The sequence below is a fragment of the Petromyzon marinus genome, chromosome 49, assembly GCF_048934315.1.
Source record: "Petromyzon marinus isolate PM22_M1 ecotype Great Lakes invasive population chromosome 49, UKy_Petmar_22M1.pri1.0, whole genome shotgun sequence".
NCBI lineage: Eukaryota > Metazoa > Chordata > Hyperoartia > Petromyzontiformes > Petromyzontidae > Petromyzon > Petromyzon marinus.
The window spans coordinates 8,638,908-8,663,427 of NC_133715.1; the positions used below are offsets into that span (position 1 = coordinate 8,638,908).

A 24,520-nucleotide genomic window follows, 5' to 3' on the forward strand; every position below is an offset into this window, starting at 1 on the left:
TTGGCCCTGAAAATCCTCTCTCGGTTGCAATCTGATGACATATTTACTTCGACGTGTTCTGGTGTCAACACAGGGTGGAGTGGGTTTAGAAAATATATATTATTACTCCTACAAAGATGAATGCTGTGGTGGAACTTACATAAGCAGCTTATCCGGTTATACGATCCTACACAAATAATTTTTTGGGCTTTTCCAAATAATGGCAGAGTATTAATTATTGGGGTGTTGCTGCCCGTGCTGTAATCGTTAGCACACTCGCTGGGAGCATAAAGGTACAGAAGGAAATGTAGATTTTGTCGTACTGCCCACCCAGAGCCTATAACATTTATTATGCATGGTGGTAGCCCACCCAAAGCACTGTCCACCAGACTTTACACCGCTGTGTTGGGGAGATGTTACAATGACATTGGGCACATTCTGGGCGATTTGGTCAAAGGCAGCGGAAAAGGAAGTTCTGGCAATAATGAGACAGCGAGGAGATGACGACTCGTGAGTGAGTGGGGAAACAAACAGATATCTACTGGACATCTGTGAAAATCACTTTATAGCTCATCGGATTCCTCCAGAATAGATAAATGTGCAGATTCTGATTCTGGGTGTAACGTGAAAAACGGTGATCGCTGACCACAGGAGCACAACATTCACGTGTGTCAAACATAACAAGAAGTGTCCAAGTGACTTAGTGGTTGGACCACACCGAGCCCGGCATCGCTGAGATCCTGGGTTCGAACCTGGGAAGATACCCCCTCCCCCCCCCCCCGTGATTAAACCGGGTTCTCAAGGCGTAGTAGGACAAGTGGTCTTAGCGCCGTTACCAATGACTGCACTAAAAAAGAACGCATTAAATGTGCTTTTCCAATCCATATGGCTTCTTTCCAGCTCGGACACTTAAGTTTGTTTTCGGTTGTTGGCACGCGACAAACGCTCCTTTGCAGGGCACAGAAAAAGTGTGTCCCTCAAGTGCGGATCAAGAGGAATATTGAAGTGACCTCAGCAGTAGTTCTGTGACATCATTTTTCCGGAGATTTGTTTTTGTCTGGCACACATTGGCGACGCTCCGCTAGCTAGCTGGCTGCAGCATTCCTAATGGAAAAATGTTCTCGTCTCCTAACTCGAGTGACGCAGATAGCACAATTAGAATCTAATTGGGGAAAATAAGAAACAAAAATCTCACCAACAATGCACAGATATAACTCTGACAAGTGATATTTAATTTAAGGAAAGCACATTCCTAAAAGGTAAGAGAGGGGAATTGACATCGAGTTGTGCCAAAGAGGTCGCAGTCAAGCCGGGAAGCGGTGACAATGAGGACGAGGAGAGGCAACGGAATTGGCCGGTTGTGAAGCAGCCTTCGGCTTCAAGTCGCCGACAGGACGAGGTGAATCGCAATAGCAAGGATGACGACTCCAGGCATAAAAATGCAAAAACAAAAAACCACATAAACGGACGAAACTTACGTAACCGCTGCAGCGAAGGCAGGAGAGGCAAGAATTGTGGAAAATAAAGTATATTATTACTATTATAAGTTGGCAGGCAAATGTACTCACTTCTTGGAAGGGGGAGGGAAACAGTTTCCGTAAACAGGAACAAGCGGATTAATGTCTATAAATAATTCTGTACGTCGAGATGGAACTAGTCCGTGGCCACTTCAAGCTGTCAGTCGAGCTGATGACATCTTGATAAGAATTACATTTTCCCCGAGGTTCCGTGTGACAACCCCGCACGATTCCAACGCGGGAGTTAAAACTACGCGCATCGTCGAGCGTAGGGGGACGCTCGTTCTCCCTCTCTTTCCAACTGTGCTGTGACCGCTGCTTTGGCACTTCTTTACAAGGACATTACACATGGAGTATTTGTGTATGTATATACACGTATATATACACACACGTGTATGTGGGGAGCGGTAGTGGAGCGGTTATCGCGCTGCACTATGAACCCGGCGACCTGGGTTCGATTCCCGCTCACGGCCAACACCAGTGACAATTATCTGAATCGGTCCTTGGCCTCCCCTAGGTCGACTCAGCCTCTAATGAGTACCCAGTGCGATGTGTAAACATAGTCACTAGGGAGACAAAGGCGGCCGGGCGTGCTGATGGCCACCAACCCCCTCGTATGCCGTGCCAGCTTTCATAGGTGCTGCTAACAGCACTTGCCCTAACAGTCTGTTAAGGCTATATGGGGATATTTGTCTTTGTATACACGTGTATATAGAGAGAGTAATGTGGATGGACAAGAATGTTGTCCTTCCTGCGGAGGGAGCTGGTAGGAACGTTGGGTTGCTCGGTCAATGGCCAGGGTCAACGGCGGCACCACGTGGTGTATTCCGCAAATATGCCCGACTGTGAGGGCGGGCACAAGCCGGCGTGAGTAGGTTAAACGTTGAGTTTTATAAGGGCACCACGGGGTGACCAGCCCCTCCCCACCCAGCCTCTCCCCACCCTCCCCACCCAGCCCCTCCCCACCCTCCCCACCCAGCCCCACCCTCCCCACCCAGCCACGTTTAGAATCGACACGCGTTTGGAGAATTTGGCTGCCTCCAATTTCCACGTGAGACAGCCACTTCGTTGAGCTATTATTTGTGGCCAGGTCGCTTCTGAAAAAAGAGCTACGTAGCTCAGTGGGCCTTACCTGGCAAAAGTAAAAACGTAGGTTAAATACTCTTTTGTTCTTTCAGTAAAGTTACGTAAGGAGAAATAAAATAAAACAAATCACGACGTTTCGATCACAACACAAGCAATCTTCATCAGGTGGAACAACCACAGCAAGAAAAAATGGTGAAGTAGGCGAGAGAGCTACCGTGGCAAGAGGTTATATAGGTGAGAAAGGGGAGACGGGCAAGGGAGGAGAGAGAGAGAGGGGGGGAGCAGGGGAGGGGGGGGGGGCTACGTGAGTGCTAGGGGGAGAAGCAGTGAGGCTGGGGGGGAAGTGGATGGGGCTAGAAGTGGGAAGCTGAGTGTGGGACACGGGGGGGAAAGTAACTTGGAAAATATCTACTAGTACCCGGTGGGTATGATGGAAACAACCACAACCAGTTAAGGCGTTACCTGGTTAATAACATCCTTCCAATGATTGCTCAATTTGTATCCATCTTCTCGGTTGAAGTTATGTCTATGTTTATATATCTGGATGGCTTCATGAACAAACCTTTGATAGTAGCCCGAAGGTTTGCAGAGTACCTTGGTCTCGGAAATAAACAATATCATGAGAGCCGACAGCGTTGTAGCAATGGTCAGCCATGGCGGAGGTATTGGTTCTGCCGTGTTTCAGATCTGCCTTGTGTTGTTTCGTTTCCCCAATGTAACTGCTACCGCAGGTACAACTCAGTTTGTAGAATCCAGGGTATTGCATGTCAGGAATGACCTCCTTCACAGATGGGATTAGATCACGGATTTTGTGTACTGTATTGAATCGGACCTAGATCTTGTTTGTTCAAGATTTTGTAAATCTTTTTGGTAACACTCGCTATGTATGGTAAAGTGATGGTTTTGATTGGCTTCTCAGCATTTTTCTTGCTGTGATTGTTCCACCTGATAAAGATTGCTTGTGTTGCGATCGAAACGTCGTGATTTGTTTTATTTTATTTCTAGCTACGTGACTTTACCGAAAGAACCAAAGAGTATGGATTCCTGCAGTCACGAAAGCTTCAAATCAACGTAGGTTAAATAGTTTTGACCGAACTGAAGCCAACGTGGACACGCACTCAACCTGCACGGCTAGAGGTAAAGGCAGAGATTTAAGCCCCGCAATTTCCTTCTCACTCCATGCCTGGTGGAAGGACCACAACTGGACTCGAGTTGTTGTCCACCCGGCAGTACTGTTTGTTGCAAATTGCTGACCCGCCCTTACCGGACATCTGCGTGAGAGCTTCACAGCTTACACGTGTCTCAATCAATATTCGGATTCTGATCAATGGGTCAATCACAGTTAATCTATTGGCATCTGGACAGTGTGTATGTATGTATGTTGAACTTCTTTCGCAACGTAGGCAAGCCAACCGTGCTAACCCGAGGTGCGACAGTGTGAAAGACCAGGCCAAATATACCCTCTGGACGGTCCTTTTTGCCTGCTCTCCCACGCTTGACGAAATGTTGAGGTGCAGCCCTGCAATTGCCTGCTCACGCTACTGCTGGCGGAAGGGCCTCCACTCACGAGAGCCCCTCTAAGAGGGTATTGTTGGCCTACTCTTCCACACTGACCAGCCATCTTGAACGAGCTGGGAGTACCCACACTTTACCCCACCACAACACGCGACCCTGCCCATCAACCAACCGTGGTATACCTATTTGTACTGCCGGGTGGACAGAAGCGGGCGAGAATCGTTTCAACTGCCGCACCAAGAGATGGAATCGAACCGGCGACGTCGGAATCGCTGCTCCAGCATGCTCATAATCACGCCACTGCAGCTGCGTCGCATTTCCTGCACGCGGCGTTCATCCAGGACGCATGGGCGCAGCGCGGCGATGTCAATCACCCACAATCCCGCTCTGCGAAGGTGTACGGCTGGTGGGCGGGCGGGCGGGCGCGCATGCGCGTGTGTGCGCGTGTAAACATGTGTGTACGTGTGTACGTGTGTGCGCGTGTGTGTGTTTGTGAAGCTCGCGCGGTGAGCAGGAGACGTTTTGAGGGCTGGGGAGATATTTTTTTTTTCCCGTGGGGGAAAAGAACACCGATATGAAAATGTGTGTGCGCGTGTGCGAGCCTCGGAGGGACGTGTGCAGGATGGAGGGCTCAGGCTAAATCCATGGGGTAAATTAAAGGGGAGGGGGGGTGGACGAGGGGGGGGTGGATGAGAGAGGGGGGGGTGGCGGAACGTGGGAGGGGAATGCGAACATGGGCAAAGTGAAACGATCCGCTTTTGACCAAGCAGAGGAACCAAAACCAAATATTCAGCAGGCGCCAAGGGTCGGGATCGAACCCGCGGCCTCCTCGCACACCAGGCGAGGTAGTTATCATCTCCTAGCCACCGCGGCGTCTGCCGCGTGGGACTCGAACACGTCGGATGTCGTGCTCGAAGCGACGCGCGGAGCGGCTCGAAGCGACGCGCAGAGCGGCCCGTTCCCGCCGCTACCTGCCGGGGGCCGCGTCCCAACGACAACCTGCCCCGGCTTTTCCCCAGAGTGTGCGTCGCCAGACAAAAGCCCCTCGGCAGCCTTGCAGCCGTGTGACGAGTGACACGTGTGTAACGGCGGCACTCCCTAAGACTGTCAGCCCACACCGCTTTGTTTTTCAGGTGTGTAACCCACGGTAGACGCGGGCGCGCGCGCGAGTGTGTGCGCACACTGTGAGATTGGGGGCAAAGGTGCCGTCGCAACACAGACCCAATCGGCGCTGACCTGCTAAGCAAACACCCCGGCGTTGATCAAAGATTTTCTTTTTGTAAACTTTGCAAACACGTTTGTCTGCCTTTTTTTTTCTCCTTCTTCCGATTGTGCTATCAGCGTCATGCCAATCGGATATCCGCCAGAGCGGTCTAACACCTTCACGTTAGATCATGACATTGAGAAGGAATGATCGTAGCGCTACTACCTCCGCCGAAGTCCCTGTAAAAGCCCTCCCGTCCACCCGCCCGCACAGTACGGGGGCGGCACTTTCACAGTCGCCCTGCCACCACCAGTAGCATTGGTCGCATGCCAGTCAAAACTGACATTTTTTTTTATTTCTCGGGAGAAGGGATTAAGTGAAATTAAGTGCAGAACCAAGAATTTTATGTTACGAGTTTTTTGTGTGCAGTCATTGGTGACTCTCACTGGGATGATGCCATCAACCCCCTACACTTGAGAGAGCCTGCCATTACCGCAGGCGGCTGTCGGGATTCCAACCCAGCATTTCAGCGATGCCAGCTCAGTGCTCTGACCCCTGAGCCACTCCGTGACCTCTTGGATTCTGCAGCAAAGGAAACATGGCACCTGCCACTTTCAAACGCTGTACGTGCGCAAGAAAATCCCCATCGCAGCTCGAGAGGCCTGCGTTTGGCCACGGCACCACGTTGGCGCGGCACGAAGATTGCGTGGCACGACAATGAAGGGGCACAACAATGGAGGAGCGGCACGACAATGGCACAACGATGGAGCGGCACGACAATGGAGCGGCATGACAATATCACAACAATGGAGCGGCACGACAATGGCACAACAATGGAGCGGCACGACAATGGCACAACAATGGAGCGGCACGACAATGGAGCGGCATGACAATGCCACAACAATGGAGCGGCACGACAATGGCACAACAATGGAGCGGCACGACAATGCCACAACAATGGAGCGGCACGACAATGGAGCGGCACGACAATACCACAACGATGGCACGAGGATGGGGTATGAGACCGAGGTCAGGGTCACCAGGGCTCACCTGCTCCATGCGTCCGAGGCGAGTCTTGTTGTGGATTTCCGAGGTGAGGAGGTTGAAGCCCTGCCTCGCCGACAGGACCCTGAGCAGCTGCACCACGGTTCGACTGCCGCACTTCCCCACGCGGTTATAAACGAGCTGGCTCGGGAACGGCAATACCTGGGCACACACACACGCACGCACACACGCACACACGTGTAGGCATCGACGGTCACAGTTACGGTCGACGCAATTCGATTTTTGCAGGATACGATAGAAGCGGTTGCGACTTTGACGACCGTCACGCCAGATTGTTATTCCACCGCAGAGTCCTGTTTTTTTTTGTGGCTTGCTGTGACGTTCGGTGCAAATAAAGACAATTTAGATGTTGCCCGATCGCAATTCACTCGGCGCAAGCCTGCCACGAGGCATTTACTCATCGCAGCTTTACAATCTGCAAGCCTCGTGGGCTGTCGGTTACACAGTAGAGCTAATGAAACAATCTAATTAAATCGGCGGAAAGTTATGACGTTACAGAACTACTTACGACGTCGATTATTCCAGGAAACGTACGCGAAACAGTCGTTTAATAATAATGGGTGGCAATGTCACATTTCAAGCCGTACGCATTGAACTTCTTTCGCACCGTACGTAGCCGACCGCGCTAATCAGAGGTGCGTACACCGAGATGATGTCGCCGCATTGGCAGAAGACATTTGCGCGTTTTGGCAATCGCTTCATATGACTCGGCCCGTTTTGCCCAGGGCCAAGTCCCCTTATAGCAACGCAACTTTACGCGAAAACATTTCATGAAAAATTGGATCTTATTTAGCAAAAATTATTATTAGCTCCACCACCACCACTACTGACAGACGGATAGAGACAGATGGACAGGCAGAATGAGCTAATCTGTCAACTCTCTCAACCGCATTAAAAAGAAGGACAGCATAGGCAGACAGTGCGAGACGTTTAAATTGAGCATCATTCCCCCCTCTCTACCCCGTTCAGCAATTCAGAGCATGCGTGACCTTTGGGGGGGGTGGTGCGATCGGCTGTTTTAATGCGGCAAAAAAAAATGCAATGGCAGGGGAAAAATATTGCGCGGAAAGTAAATAAACTGTGACTGCTCACGTTTCCTCTCACCCTGCCCCCTCCCCAGCCAGCCCCCTCCCCCCGGCCGCTGCCCCCCGACAAACGATACTAATGCCGCGTCTTTTTCACACGTCGAAATTGCTTTCCTTGTTAATATTAAGGCACCAATTTTCCCAGCCGCTGAAACCATCTCGTTCTTTTTTTGTTTGCCACAAGAACATCTCCCCACGTACACCAGGGCTCACCAGTTAATATCGCGCCGATTACAACAATCAAACGTGACACCGAATCGTTTCCCGAGCGGCAATATCTCGCGCAAACAAAAAGCACGGCGCGCACACGCGCCGCCAAATGAATTGAGGACGCCCGCAAACGCAACGGTGACACCTCAGAGGCCCCTCGGAGCCTCGCGGGTGGATGGGGGGGGGTGAGAATTCGTGCCTTCGGCGAGCACCTCTTGAAGCCTGCACGGCGTACGTAGCAATGCTGTTGGCCGGCCAACACAATGCCTGGCCGCCTTTGTCTCTCCAGCTGCGGATGTTTACACACTGCGCCGGGTGTTATTTTATTGTTATCCGAAGCAGGACAGGCTCAGATAAATCGTCACCGGTGTTGGTGGCCACGATTGTGGAATTGAACTCGGGTCGGCGGGTTCGTCGCTCTCCACTGACACAAAGACAAAGGTCCCCCGTGTGGCCTTAACAGACTGTTGGGGGCAATTGCTGTTAGCGAGCACCTATGAAGCTAACACGGCACACGAGAGGGTGTGTGGCCAGCACCACGCCCAGCCGCCTTTGTCTCCCCAGTGGCGATGTTTACACACCATACCAGGTACTCGTTTGAGGTTCAGATAATCGTCACTGGTGTTGGCCGCGAGCGGAAATCGAACTCGGGTCGGCGGGTCCGTAGCCCCCCCTTTAACACAAATGCGCACGCACACACACGCGCACACACACGCGCGCACACACGCACACACACGCGCACACACACGCGCACACACACGCGCACACACGCGCACACACACGCACGTACGCGCGCACACACACGCGTGCACACACGCGCGCACACACACACGCACGCACACACACACGCGCACACACGCACGCACGCACACACCCGCTAAGACCATGCGAGGATGAGAATAATACCAGAACGAGATCAAATGTGACAGTTTAAATTCCAAAGCCCAGGTGTGAGCGATGTGGTTATTGTGAGGACGCTGATAGAGGGGGGACCCTTCAATTACCCGTGCTGGAATCACCTGCCGATGGAATGTTACGATCGCGTGGGGTTCACTCTCCACATACATAATGTTCCCCTACTGGACATCTGTGAAAAAAGAGCTTTATAGCTCATCGGATTCCTCCAGTATCAATAAATGTTCTGATTCTGTTTCTGACATGGTGACTATACTACTGCTACTGTTAGGCAGTCACAAAACTATCACAATGCACTTGTTCTCGGGAATGATGATGGTTTTTGTATGTGTGTAGAACTTCTCTCGCACCGGACGTAGCCAACCGTGCTAATCGGAGGTGAAATGCACAAACGACCGCGTGCTTCCGACGCATTTTGTGTCTCTCGTTTGAGACTTACGCTTCACTTTCCGTTCGCTGTGATATCATTACTAATGCGAGCGCTGCTTCTACATCACGTTCAGAACACAAATACAATGATTGTGTTATGTATAATAATGAACGTGTTCAATATCATCACATACAATCACACACACACGTCACTTCATATGTCCTTGCTTACTGATCTGCGCTACAAACCCCCTGGGCGACCCCGAATTCAATTCCTGCTCACGACCAATTGAATCGACTCCATCCTAAATAGTACACCCCTCGTGCGGTGTGTAAAACATCAGCACTGGGGAGACAAAGGCGGTCGGGCGTGGTGCTGGCCACCGACCCCCACGTGTGCTGCGTTGGCCTCAGGTGCTCGCCCACAGCACTTGCCTCCAACAGTCTGTTAAAGGCTACACTGGGGGGAGGGGGGGGGATCTTGGTCTTTGGTTTGCTAACCGTTATTCATACATTAACATATGAAAGCACCTGAATGGGTTTTATTTATTCATAAATGTGCATATAACGCTAATATGCGCTTGCAGGTGAGAGTTGACATGGCGGTTGGTGGACCGTGTGATGAATCCCGATGACCCGAGTTTAATTTGCGAACACCGGCCACGAATAACAGGTCCTGGCTCTCTCCCACCCCAATGCCCTGCCTTATTAAATGTCATGATTACATTTGCATAAAACTCATATACACAACAACACACACACAGGGGCTTCGCGTAGTCCCGTCCCCATAAAAAAGCGCAACGACCAAATGCAACAACCGTAAAACACTGGGCTTTTCTGCTTCCTTGCTATGGAATTCCACTGCCATCCAAAGCTCTTGTAACGATCGTTCAAATCTCAATGGGCCTCATTAACGCTGTGTCTACTGCACCTTCAAGGGTGCCCGTCTGTCGCTGGCCTCTTGGATATTTTTTTTGTTTGCTGAGCCTGTGCTCGGCTACCGCGACTACACCCGAGGGCAAAAAGTCGAAATGGATTCTAACGGCGCGTTGGTGGTGGTGGGGGGGGGGGGGGGGCAGGCGGTGGTGGTGGTGGGGGGTATCAGTGATCGGAGCAGCCAAACCTGTTGCAAAGTCATCGGTAATGAAGTTCCCAAGCGTGCCTACGGTGAGCGACATTTCCTGTTGGCGCACCACCACGCGATCCCGGCGCACGCATTGCGAACTCGCGGTCATCTCACGATCGCCTCGCGAAGGACCTCGCCACGTGGCCTCTGCGCCACTCCGGCACCTGGAGGTGCCACCCGGCCGCCTACCACCCCCCCCCCACCTTGAGCTCCACGTGGCAACGTGCGGTGAAAGGCGGGTGGGGTGGGGTGGGGGGAAAGAACTTCGCGAAGGAAGGCCGCCAAGTTGGGCTTCGAGGTGAATTGTGACGTGACTAGCAGCTACGTGCAAAGATGACGTTTCGGAAAAGTGTCCCAGACAATATGATAATCGTCGGGAATATTTCAAGAATTTTCGTATTTATTTAAATGTTAATTGTTTGTTGTTAGAGCGATGAATCAAGAAGCCTCGGAGTCTGCGCTCTCTGGGTGCCCGGGTGAAAAGCAGTGGTGGGACTACGTCGGAGATAGGCAAACCAAAATAACAAGGAGAGACATTTTTTTTGGCGATTTCGGTCAAATAAATCGACATTTCAAGAGCCATCGCGATGCACGTGGTGAATGCGAGACTGTGGTGGTCCTTGATGAATAACGCGTCATGAAGCGGTCCTTCATGAGCAGCACACAGCTCCGGAGTGGCAGGTTTACCTACCCTCCTGGACTACGTCATTGCCACAATCAATGAAACTGAATGATAGCTGGAGGAAACACAACTGAAAAAAGCACAGCAGAATGTTCATATTCCTATATATACTTGTAGCAATTTGTTAAACGTGCTTCAGTAACAAAATTACGGAATGGCGAGATTAACCGGAAACGGGATGGAGTGCTTTTGTGAAACGCACTTTGACAACAAGAAGCGACAAAACCGTTTCTGCCTGAAGAGGAAAGTCGAGTGCAAACTGACAGCTATGGATGCATCGCTCAAAAACGTAGACACTCACAAACAGCACTAATACAAAATCGCCAAAACGTCCACGAATGGCACACGAGGGGGTGGGTGACCAGCACCACGCCTAGCCGCCTTTGTCTCCCATAGTGGCGATGTTCACACATCGCACCAGGTACTCATTTAATGCTGAGTCGACTTAGGGGAGGCCCAGGACCGGTTAAGATAATCGTCACTGGTGTTGGCCATGAGCGGGAATCGAACCCGGGTCGCCAGGTACGTAGCGCAGCGTAGCGCTAACCGCTACACAGAAAGGGGCACACACACGCACGCACACCTATCCAGGCAACAAACACAGACAGGTGACAGCACACATTGAACATCGAAACCAGTAAGAGGGCCCTGCTGGGCAGGAGACATCGCTAGAAGGGATGATGGCCGATGGACAGAGGCTGGTGATGGAACGTCAGCCACAGGAGGAGGGAACATGCCCCAGAGGATTACCACTGTGGAGATGGGAGCAATGGGGGTCAGCTCATTTGCGGGAATTAGACGGTGTGGCGAGACACTCGTGCAACAGTGGAGTGACAACGGCTGATGATGATGATATACTGGCGTCCTCCTGTAGGCTAGGCCAGGTGGCTCAACGTTACAGCGAGCGGCTCGCAATCAGTAGGGAGCGAGCTCGAATACTGGTTTGGTGGTTCGCTCAGCCCACCCACCGATCCCTTTGAGGCCAATAAACACGAGTATAATTTTATGGGGTGGTAGTTTTATGGATAGACTCATCCCTGCCATAGGAATGAGGAATCTCCACAACTGGCTCCGTGCTGTGAACAGGAGATGAGCATCAATGCCCCAATGCTCATTTTAGCAGCAAATCACCTTGGCTTTGAGCAGCAGATTGCCTGCACACACAGTTGCACGGAAGCAGGATCCACATTTGCAGAGTTCGAACGCTTGCCTGTAAATGGCTCGAATAAACAATTTAAAACTATTTTTTTCCTTGACCGGATAAGTGCCACTGAGCTATTTATATATTTTTTCAGAAGCGACCTGCCCACAGATGATAGCTCACAGAAGTGGCTTACAACGTGGAAATGAATCGCGGCCAAATACTCTGAACGCGCGTTTCTAAATGTGGAGGGAAAAACCGGAGGTCCTGGAGAAAAAAAATCCACGCCGCCACGGATCGAACATCCAAACTTCAAATATACAGGAGTCAGGGTCGGGATCGAACCTGCAACCTCTTGCGTACCAGGGCGAGGTAGTTAACATATTCACAGTGGCGCCCAATTGCGATTATACCAATACCCGTGGTGACGTCACCACGGCGCCTGTGCCAGGCCAGGTGCACTTTGAGGCCACGTGAAGTGTCGAAGGCTCGCTGACAGGAGGTCATTATGCACACACACACACACAGCAGCAATCATCGCCCCGGCTGGCAGACTCATGCCCCAGGTCACTCTCACAAATGAGACCCACACTGGTCTCTTGAGCTCTCTCTCCTCGTTATATAGACTAAACTAAAATGGTTATTTTAGATACTAACTAGAAGATGCACGCTCTCCCCACACACGCACGTATTGTGTGGCTCGGCCGTAATTAGACATTACACAAATCCCGACTGCATTGTATAATACAAGTTTTGCTTAAATACATCATTGTATTTCATGCCAATACGTAATATATAATATATAATGAATCATAAATACGTGCAATATATAATAAATCATTTTAACTACTTGTGCGTTTTTTTCCCTCTCTCCAAATGTACACATTCCAGCGTACAAATTGGAAAATAATGTAGCGCTAATTATTAATGCGTGTGGGGTTTTCTGGCACAGAACTCCTGTTCCGTTGTTAACCCCGTCTGGGGGTTCACTTACACGAGTATCGTACTCTTCACCAGGGATGAGTTTCAGATTTAAACATTTTGGTTATTCTTTTTTTTTACTCCACGGGCAAGCGAGAGACGATTACCGCACGTGCATCGCGGTCAGCGGGATCCGCAGGAAAGAAACGAATGAGAATAATTGGAGAAAGGGGCAAGAGTTGGATTTCTTGGACATGTAATGAGAAAACAAGAGACAGAATGCGAGTGCGGTTTGGCTGGGGAAGTAGATCAGAGAGGAAGACGTAGACTTAAGTTACACATGCAATTTGAACAATTGGATGCAACCGTGGGAATATCTATATCCGTTGCAGATAATTTGAGTAAACATCATGGACAAGGCTTGGGGATTTTGATGCACTTAGGCAATTTTAACTTGCATACTTTATTTTTGTTTGATTTATTTAGGGGGCACCACGGTGGCGTGATGTTATCGACCCTGCTGTACATTTGGGGGTTTGCGTGCGTCTTCCCGCGGTCACGTGGATTTTTTTTTCCTCCGTGTCCTCCGGTTTTTCCCTCTAGATTTAGAAACACGCATTATTTGGCTGCTATACATTTCCACGCGACAAGCCACTTTGTTGAGCTATTATTTGTGGCTATGTCGCTTCTGAAAAAGAAGCAAATAGCTCAGTGGGCTTTGCCCGGTAAAATAAAATATTAGTTTATCATCTTAGTGATCTGCTTACCTTTCCTATACTTTGCACTCCCATCGTGTTTTCGGATTGTTTGTTGTTGTAACTTTCTTACCCGCCCCCTTACTGGACATCTGTGAAAAAGAGCTTCATAGCTCATCGGATTCCTCCAGTATGAATAAATATTCTGATTCGAATTGGAAGGAGTCCACGATCGCATACGTACTTGAGAAAGGACATGGCCCATAGCGACAGAGGGAGGATATTTAATACAAATTCAGGTCTCTTTTCCGTTTTGGGATCATTTGCGTCACGTAGCAACGTATCGCGTATTTCCTGGTGACAAAAGTGATGTCGCCCATTGACGCCGGCCATCGTTGACGCCAGTATTTTGGGCGGGAAAACGCACGGCCGTTGCATAGGGAGGGCCGCCATTCGTCGTGACGTTCTGCTTTTCAGATCGATCCGTAACAAACTAAACAATTCGGCTCATCCAAAATTTCGAAACTCTGAGACCCGAATTTCAGATTTCCCCGCATTAATCCCAAAATCAGGGACGTGTTCCCGACCGTTTAATTCTTCCCATAGCAGCGAGGACCACGGCAACGCTGGCGATGACATCGCGCAAAAGCAAAACGGACTCCTCAACCAAGTCCGGTCGGTCGGTCGTCAAAAACAAAAATGAAGTTGTCACCGGCTAATCACGTTAACCCAAGGCTGGGGGGGGGGGGGGGGGGGGTGGCATTGTTGATCGAGCTAATGTACCCGCACCAATTAAGCGCCGCAAATGTTTAAATTCGACGAAGAATACCCGCCGCAGCTGACGCCAGCAAACCCTTTCAGCGATTCCCCGAGGACACCCACGGACGCGTGCGAGCGCTCATACAAGGGACGCCGCGAATGAGCTTTACGATCGGCGTTAATTCCGGAATTCTTTCCAAAGAGTTTTTTTTTTATGGGGTGGGGGCGATAAAAATCGTTACTTAATAATTACACAATATACTGCGTGTATATATATATACACGCACACTTGAAAAAAACAACAACTACGACTTGCGGGCAAAATTCCACCCCCTACAGTTTCCAAGCCCAGACTTGTTGGATGAGATTTACAGACGCGCGCGGCAGTACTGGTGAACTGGATGTGTACGCGCGCGCACGCACCATCGTTCATTCAGCGTTGACAGCCCCTTCTCACGGTGACGTCTCTCTGTGGCTTTTCTCACCCGGCGTACGCCTCCGGGGGCCTCGGCACAAATGCGCGACGCGCCCGTCGACAAGCCGGCTGAGACACTCCATTAATACACGTCGTGGCTCTCTTCTCGCGCATCTGGAGGCTCGCAGAGACTCTCAAGCAAAGTTCCCCGAGTGTCTTCTTGGTTCTTTCGGTAAAAGTCACGCAGAATGGAAATAAAATAATAAAAATAAAACGTAATAAAATAAAATTCTCACGACGTTTCGGCCACAACGCAAGTAGCCTTCCTCAGGTGAAGAAACAGAACTGTCGGGAAGACAGCGCTTCAGTGGGTAAGAAACAGAACCGTCTTCCCGACAGTTCTGTTTCTTCACCTGAGGAAGGCTACTTGTGTTGTGGCCGAAACGTCGTGAGAATTTTATTTTATCATGTTTTATTTGTATTATTTTATTTCCATTCTACGTGACTTTACCGAAAGAACCAAGAAGATGAATCCCTGCAGTCACAAAAGCTGTAAATCGAAAAATTCCCCTATTGTGTAAAGAAGGAAAAAAAAAAGACACGGGGGAGGGAAAGAATATGACGCGCGTCGCGTGGATTCCGTATCGCTGCCCAAATACGCGCGCGTCCTCTCCACGGATTAGAATGTAGCGATGCTCACAGCGTTACGTTTCGGGCCGTACGTCACGAGATGCCGGCACGGGGGAGGCCAGGGTACAGCCCGAGTGCGTGGCATCGTCGTTTTGGCCGAAGAGGCTCTCGAGTTTTTGTCTCGTCAGGGACGCTGGATTTGTACCGCCGAGTTTTGGACGCAAAGCTTTTCATCAATTCGGCCTGTTTTCTCGCCCGGGTGAGTCTCTAATAGCAATGCAACGTTACGCACACATTTCACCCGCATTGAACCATCTTTCCCCCCCCGCCTCTACCTCTGCTACAGACAGACGCACAGAGCTAATGCAATCATGCTTTCAAGCCTTGAGTTGGAAAGCGTTAAAAAGGTGCTGGGTCCAACAAATATGGATATCGCGTTTGTGTTATTTTACGTCCGGCTCCATTTGGTTACATTATTGCCCCATTAATAATAACCCGCTCCCGATCGTTACCCCGATGCGGTAGACCAGTGGAGCTCAGACGCCTCCCCGGGTCGGTCCCTAATCACGTGGTACACGTGATCTGCTCTTCATAATCTACTTTGTATTCTGGGTTCTTAAATAATAATGTAGGCTGCAGGGATGTATTTACCCCCCACCCTAACAAATGGTAGCGTCCATCAGCGCCTGCTACCTGTGCGCAAGCCACAAGCAAGGCCCCGTTCAACTGAACACGTGTTGGTAATTAAATACAGAATGTACCATTGCCCATTTGGTGGGGGTGGTGGGGGTGGTGGGGGTGAGGGTGGTGGGGGTGGGGGTGGTGGTGGGGAGGGCCGTGGAATGGGCTGAGCATTCCCATCCCTCAATTCAGTGCCTGGAACCCACAACTGTTAACGGTTATCTCGCAGACTCATTTTCATGTTGGCTAAAGATTGCAAACCGTCGTGTTTATTGTTTTTGCTATTTCCTGATGCCCTCCGTCGTTAAACACAGGCGTGCACACGTAACCAGTTCCAGTCGACACACGGGCACCACAACTCTGAATTCCACGTGCGTCTCTTTGGTGCCATGGATCATTAAGGGCGTTTGCACAAGAAAGTATTCAAAGCAGAAAATAATTGCGTGGAAACATCCTCAATGCGCTATCGGCGTCATGCGACGAAACGGAATTGTCCACTCGGGTCTCTCACAGAGCAGCGCAAACCCCTGAGTTAGAGGACCAGCCCACGGAAGCAGATTTCACAGAACTACCTCTGAGATTCTTTCAAGTGACCTCCGGTGCACACAGCAGAGGGCAGTACTTTCCCATCCGCTCGGCATACAAGTGTAATTTTCGTTGCATGACAAACTAATATTTAATTTTCAGAGCTGTAATTTGGCAAAAACTAACAGTTGTGCGCAGTCATTGGTGGCTGGGCTGAGACCGGGAACTGACTATCCATGAGAACACAGTTTTAATCTTGGGCCACTGCCTGGATTCGAACCGCGGAGCTCAGCGCTCTGACCTCCCGAGCCATCCATTCCACCCTTCATCTCACACCAGAACTTCAGCAATGCTCAGCGGTAACGTTGCAAAACCCCTTATTCCAACTGCGGCCGAGTGAAATTCCTTGGCCAGCACAATGACGCTTAAATTGCCAAACGCTTTACAATACAATTCCTTTCCACCCCCCCCCCCCCCCCCCACATCTTACTTCCAAACTACGAGAGTAAATCACGGGACTGTGGAAAATACGAGTCGATGACAATGCCTGTGTGCTGCATCAGAGCCACGCTTATTGCTTTTCTTCTCAAAAATGTGAAGGCGGCAAAAGCTCTCCAGAGTGTTTTCGGTTCTCCTGCGTGCCGGAGGCTTCTTCAGGAGGCGAAGAGAGCCGAACGCTTTACGGAAGGGGCTCGTCTTCGCTCTCCCTAAACGTGGAGCAGAAACGTGGTCTAACAACGAGCGGCGACCAACCCGACGGCACGCTCGAGAGCCACGCAGCAACGACCGGTAAAACACGGCGCGGTAGGAATGGAAGTCAAAGTCGGGAAGTAATTCGGGTAAACCAGCAGGGAATGGTGATCCCTGTGCAACCTCCTGGCTACGGTCTGCACGTGCGGCAGATGTCAGGGCTTGGGAACTTACAATCTCAAATCACCACGAGGCTGCAGGAGTTGAACCAGTGACCCCTCCCCCACCGCAACAGCGTAAAAAAAAAACATCAATTCCAAACGCACCGCCACCCGGTCCTTGCAAAATTGGACGCAAGGAATGAGCAAAAGCGGGGTTTTTTAAATTATTAATATTCTCCTTTAAAGAAAAAAATATATTTGTGTTTTATATTAAAGGCGGAAGATTTCCTGGTGTAATGGTTAGCGCAACCGGACTTGCAACCCAGAGGTCTCCGGGAGTTTGATTCGATCTCCCGGAGCGGCGGTTCAAACGACGGGGGCACGTTTCGTGAACCTCCTCCCGCAGCCTTTGTAGGCCGAAGCGGCGTAAATGGGCTTCACCACAGTTAGTCTCGCGCGTCGCGTTGGCGTAAAAAAAACACACTGGCCGGCGTGGCGAAGTACGGCCAAATTTGCTCGGCTGGATAGCGAGCGGCCGCTACTGCTCGCCGCGTCTCAAAACACCGCGCGAGGGAACCATCGTGACGCAAAAAGCCCCCAGTTGTGGAAAAAAAGCACTGACAGGCACGGTGAAGTATGGTCAAACAACCCCCGTGAGCAACACGGCATGAGAAGTGGGTGAATGGGGGGGTGTTGGCTTTCATTCAGAAGGGACACCACCGATTAAGGATCACCGCATGGCAGGCACGCCAGCGATCCGCGATAATGAGGTCCGCGGACAACAAAAGCCCTCCCAATGACCTCCACGGCAAAGGAGGCTGGGAGCAGCCTCGACGCCCCACAGCCGAGGTCAGGGGTCGGCAACCTGCGGCTCCTTAGAAGGACCCGCCGCTTCGTGACGTCGTTTATTAAGGGACCCCACCACCGTCCCCGTATTCAGCGCGTGGCATTGCGGCTCTTGAGATATTGAGTTGGTTTTTTTTGTTTGTTGTTACCAAATTCAAAATAAAAATATCTTCTTGTTTATTTTGGTTGCAAGACCCCGGGTGACAGCAACCAAAATAAAACACATCTAGGTTATATTTCTTGAAACGCAGACAATTTATAGCATTAGCCTGGAGGGCTGCTACTGCTTCCCCCCCCCCCTCTCTCTTCTCTACCGAGCTCACAACGCGAGCTGCTGCTGCTGCTGCGGTGGTGGTGGTGGTGGGTGTACATCTCCGAGTGATACTGTGCTGTACTTCAAAAGCCAGGCACCACGGCGGTGGGCAGGGGGGTGTTTGATGGTGGTTGCCACCTATGAAGTTCCAAAAAAAAAACCGACTGGGAGTCAATTTAAATAACGCAAAAACGCGTGCTCGCAAACAGCGGGAAGGCACAACGCCCTCCCAATCGTGCCTCGGACGCATGGCAAGCGATCGCCACGTTAGCATTTACAATGGTCTTGTAAATCAGGCAATCGATCGATGTTCATTGGTTACACGGAAAATCGCGTGCAGCCAGTTACCCTGCTAGTTTTCAAGAGAGATCCGTCGGGGCAATCAGCACAGAATAGAAACAGCAACAACAACAAGAACAACAATCAATGCGATCCCCATACGGGAAGGGAGGTACAGGCAAAAATCACGCGCAGGCAACAAACAATTTACGTCAACAAAATAAAAGCCTTGTCCAAGCCACCAGCCCAAGCGCTGAAATGTGTGGCAGAGAGCTAGCTGGTGGTGGTCTGGACAACGTGTGAGAGGGCACTTTACATGCAGCGTGGCTATGGCAAAACAGGCGTGCAAGGTACGATAATTTAAAGGTCGGCCTTCGGGGGCAGCCGTGCCTTCTCGCCGTTTGTGAGTGAGCAGCGCGCCTTTTGTGCCTTCCTTAAATCTCTTCGTTTCCAGCCTGCACGCAGCTTCCTGTTCGGCTGGGGGGTTGGGGGCTCGGTCGTGGTGTCGTCGTGTCGTGCAGAAGGCGCTGGATTTGAACACCGCGGGATCGAGGAAGACTACCTCGCGATACCCAAAGGAGGGGGGGTGGAGGGGAGGTGGAGGGGGGGTGGGGGGGGTGGAGGGGGGGGAACTACACATGGCAACGCATCGTCTCCAGTGGCAAATTATTACGCAACTGACAACAAAGAAACCCACACAGGTGGGGTCCCTTAAGAGTCTCGGGAAGATGTATGGATTTTTCCAGGACGGTTGCACGAGGACGATCCCGGGAAAACCAGGACAAGGTGGCAAAACCCAGGCGGGTGTCGGAGCGGCCGGTTCACCCGGATGAGTAAGACAGTTTTTTTTCTTCAGTTTATTTATTTTGGTATAGCCCTGTGAGCCATTCGGCTCTTGAATCGGGTGCGACCACAACAAACAAAAAAACAAAAACACGAACAAGAAAACATCTTAAAGTGACTATGTGACTGTGCAAACAGAAAATCCATGAAAAAAAAAACAGCAAAATATTCCTGAAAAAAGCACCGTACACCAACGCTGTGTGCAAAAAATCCCAGTGGGATGCAAGTCAAATACGAAGCGGGAAGGGGGCTCTCGCTCTGGACTAAAATCCGCTCGAGGTGCGGCGTACAACGCCCAACACCAAAGCTCTTGCTCAGAGTTCATCCAACCGAAGAGAAGCGACACCGTCACCGCACCCCCAGACGCTGGCGAGCACGCGTCAGGACTCCTACAAATGGTGTCCCTCCCCCCCCACCCTCCCAGTGGACATGACAAGATCGCAAAGCCATTTTCTTTTTCAATAAACATCACAACTGCTGAGCAAAGGCTCAAAATGCCAAGCGGCGAGCAACAGACGGCACTCCTGAATGTGTAATAATATATATGATTGATTGATGTGTTGCTTGAATATAGCAGAATTGCGGGAGAGTAAATAAGAAAGAGGAGTGTTTTGTCCCTGCTTTGCGGTTGCATCCAACAGCGCAAAATGTTGTGGTCATCGGATATCGCTCTTGTGCGCTAGTGTGCGTATTCGCGATGCGTGGGTTATGAATGCAATATTCGAATCACAGCAGTGTGTGTGTGTAATAAGGGCAGGGCATAGTGGCGGTGGTAACCCACAGTGTAGCTTTCCCACCTGATGATGGACGCTTGTGTTGCGCCCGAAACGTCGTGATTTATTTTATTTTACACCTACGTGACTTTACCGAAAGAACCAAAGAGTATGGTGTGTGGAAGGTTCAACACCGTTACGGATGAGAGACAAGACAGCGAGTCCGGCCGACCGAGTCCTCAACACGGGTGGAGGAACGAGGCGGCGACCGACCGCCGGGTGAGTGAGCGAGCGGCCGGTGTGAGCGCCGGATCACCAATCAACTCGAACGCCGCTTTACATCAAAATTCAATCAACTGCAGTGATTGAAGGCCCCCGGGTTTCCACCGCAGACGTGATTCACGCCGGTATTCCAAACTTTACGACGACGAAGATGACAAAAATAACTCATTTACACGTTCTCAGAAATACCAACGCACCCGCTTCAATTCGCACGGTCGATGCCCGAGCTTGTGGAGCAGCGAGCTGGACTCCAGCGACGGGACGAACGCATTCCTTAAGGGGGGTGGGGTTTTTTTCGTCTTCAACTTGCGACAATTAATCAAAATACGCTCGCACACCATTGCCTGTGTTCCCGAACAATCTTTTCTGTAAACATTCCTAAATTTGTCAGAACCCTTGTGGTGGGTTAGCTACGCAGAGGCTCGCTACACGGAGACTCGCTCGCTCGCTCGTGAGCAAGCGTTTTAAACATCACAGCGATGCGGCGCTTAACGCTAACCAGACGCGCGCAGACGTACGATTTCATTTATTCAAGCGGCCAGGGGCCTGCGACGTGACAAGGCGCATTAAAACAACCTAACTCTTCGGCAAAATTCTGGCCTCGGAAAACCCCGTTAACTCGACGGAATGAACTTCGGCATATTTGGAACCGAACCAAGTTTTTTTTTTAAAGCGTGTTTAAAACTACGAAGCAAATTGATGCACGGAAATTTACGGGCGAGTGTTCTCGTTTCAAAAAAAAAACGCACTTTCGCGGTGCATTCCGTAAGCGCGGACTAGCAAGCAATTATTGTCACTTATAATTTACATGCATAAATTTCACCTCTTCCAAGACGCCTGGTCAGCGTGGAAGAGTAGGCCAACGTACCCTCTTAGAGGGGCTCTCGCGAGTGGAAGCCCGCCAGCGCTAGTACGAGCAGGCAAATGCAGGACTGCACCTCAACCCTTGTCCTTTTAATCCTTTTGAGGGATGCCATGTTTCTCCAATGACTCGGGGCGTGACTGACCACACGGCTTGCTCAACTATAACTCGTCTCTCTATGCCATTAGTTGAGCTCACGTGCCTGTCTGTATCATAAGCCAAGGGCCTCGTGGCCCTGAAACTGAGTTTCAAGGCACCAAGTGGCTATATATTCCACCGCCCCCCCCTCCCCCTTAGGCTTGAACAAAGTAAAGCCTTTTTAATCCAACCACTTCCAGAAAAATCTGTTGCAGGCGAGCAAAAAAGTTTGTTTAAAAAATAAAATTCCAGACCGCTGCTCAAATTACTGACACTTTAGCACTGATAAGTTGTGTCTAGTTAGGGAGGCAAATAGTGAGTGACGAGCGATTCGTCGACCGAAAGGTGTTCTTGAGCTCACATTACGTGTATTGCATTGCGATTGTAATGGATGATTATTTACACATTGAGAGAAAGTGATGGGGTGGTGGGTGCGGTGGCAGTGGCCGGATCACTGGACTATGAACCCGCGTGGGCGCAACGTCAAGTGGAGCTGCTGTACCCTCGAACACCCAGCGCAGCCTCACGAATCAAGTTGTCACCTGGGCAAATGCTCTGAGAAAAAAACAACGAAAAACTATACTGTACATCATAATGTTGATTGTGATAGCCTACATACGAAATTATGAACCTTGGCAACCCAAAGTTCAATTCCTGGGCAAGGCTAACATCAGTGGCGAGTGATATCTGAACTGATCCTGGATGCCCGCGTAGTCAAGTATGTATGTAGAACTTATTTCGCACCGTACGTAGCTACCTGTGTTAATCGGAGGTGCGGGGCACAGCAAACTAAACATAACAAAAAGAGATCTAAAGAAATGAGTTTTAAACCTAGATTTGAAATAGAGGAGCGAGGGAAGAACAAACTAAACGCACAGACCTGGAGACAAAGATACAGACTCGGAGACACGGCCACAAATGAAACTCACACGGTTGGACAAATTCTCGTCACGAATTTTTGCAGTGCCACTTGATTTCCATATTCTCGATACGTGTAAGCAAGGGGATTGTGGATTCTTTCTCAGCTACAACGCATTCCCACCGATCCGCCCGGAGCACGCGGGCGGCTCGATGGTTTCCTCGTAATGACTGCAAAAGTACCGCAAACTGTTCCACAAAACGACGCTCGCGACCATCATGGCATGTGGAGGATTTAATCCAGGAGGGGATTGGCAATTACTTTAAATTTCTATCATTATTATTTCTACATTATAAGATAAAGTTACCTTAGGGCAGCGATACAAACAGGAGAACGAGGAATAGAACGGGTTTTTTTGAAGCTTTACAAAGGCAAAGATCCCCTGTATAGCCTTTAACACACTTTTGCGGCAAGTGCTGTTGGCGAGCACCTCTGATGGCCGGAACGGCACACGAGGGGGTGGGTGGCCAGCACCACGACAGGCCGTCTCCCCAATTCTGACGTTTAAACACTGTATCAGGTACTCATTTGAGGCCGAGCCGATCTCGGAGAGGCCCAGGACTGGTTCAAACATTCGCCACTGTCGTGAGCGGGAATCGAACTTGGCTCGCCGGTTTTATAGCCCAGTGCTCTAAACCGCTGGGCCACCGCTCTCCCCATGACCGCGGTGGAGCGAAGCATTCAACTCCCCGACCAACGTCAGTCTCGAAGGCATTCAAAGAGAGAGAGAGAAAAAAAAGCACGAAACCCAATTAAAACGTCTACGCACGCCTTGACAACGGCCCCGGCTCGCTTGCATAGCTTCAGGTGAAAGCCGCGATTCTCACGGCCCAGAGAGCATTGACGGCACGATCAAATGAGCCTCCCTACATCGCCACGGGCGCAAGCGTCTCTCGCCAAGCTGCCATTTCAGCAGCCCCCCTCGGCGATCTGTGAATAATACTGGCCATCTGTAACAAAGAGAGCTTTATAGCTCATCGGGTTCCTCCAGTACTGGTTCTGACTTAGGGGACCCCCCGTCTGCCCACAGTCGTTTTTTCTCTCCTGTTTTGTTTCGTCATTTTTCTCCAATTCTGCCCTCGATTGTGCCATCTGTGTCGTCACGCCACGGGTCAGAGAATCCACTCGGGTCTCTCTTTGTCCCAGTGAACGGCCCCACGGAAGCGGATATCGCAGAGCTACCGCTGAGATCCCCTTCCATGTTGACCTCTGGTCCACACTGTAGAGGGCGCCATTTTCCCAGCCGCTGTGCACGTGAGAGCAATGCTGATCACATGACAGTAAAAAAATAGATATTTTCATTCCTCACAGCTGGTATTTAGCCTAAATTAAGTGCAGAACCAAATTTAATGTGGTGAGTTTTTTTGCATGTGTGTGTGACCGGGCAGCCGCTTGGATTCGAATCCAGGATCTCAGTGGTGATCGCTCGGCTCTCCTGGACCCAGGATCTCATTGGTGACAACTCGGCTCTCCTGACCTCCGAGCCAACCTGGGCACCTTTTCCCACAGTGCCACGGCTAAAAATGTCGAGCGCAGCCCTATCGGCTCAAAACCCGCCACACACAACTCATGGCGCAAATCCGCATTGTCTCATCAACGTCAAACATTGTATCCCGCGCTTAAGCGGGCAACATGTCGTTCTCTTATCTATAGGCGGTCCCGTACCAGTGGTGGAAATTCCACACTGTGTATGTTGAACTTCTTTCACATTGTAGATAAATAGGAGTCTTACGATCCATGGCCTTGACGATGATAACGGTGGGCCTAACGTAGGAAGCATTTCCGACTGTGCAAGTCGCAGCAGCCACACAGCTGAACGTTATCTGATCGCCCCAAGTAAAAACGAAATCGAACCGTGGGTGGCTGCACAGAGGCTCCTGTAGAGGTGAGGCCACAGAGACGTTGAGGCCACGGAGGCGTTGAGGCCACGGAGGCATCCCAAGTTGCGAGCTCA

At 50.6% G+C, this 24,520-nt stretch overlaps 1 protein-coding gene across 1 annotated transcript in view; it reads right to left on the minus strand.

The window, feature by feature from the left end:
- Window positions 1–24,520, minus strand: part of UST (uronyl 2-sulfotransferase) — a 129,566-nt gene that overhangs the window by 55,080 nt on the left and 49,966 nt on the right. The window contains exon 3 of the mRNA XM_032972840.2: window positions 6,352–6,507. Coding sequence (XP_032828731.1) covers window positions 6,352–6,507 — 156 coding nt within the window. The remainder of the gene's footprint in view (window positions 1–6,351; window positions 6,508–24,520) is intronic.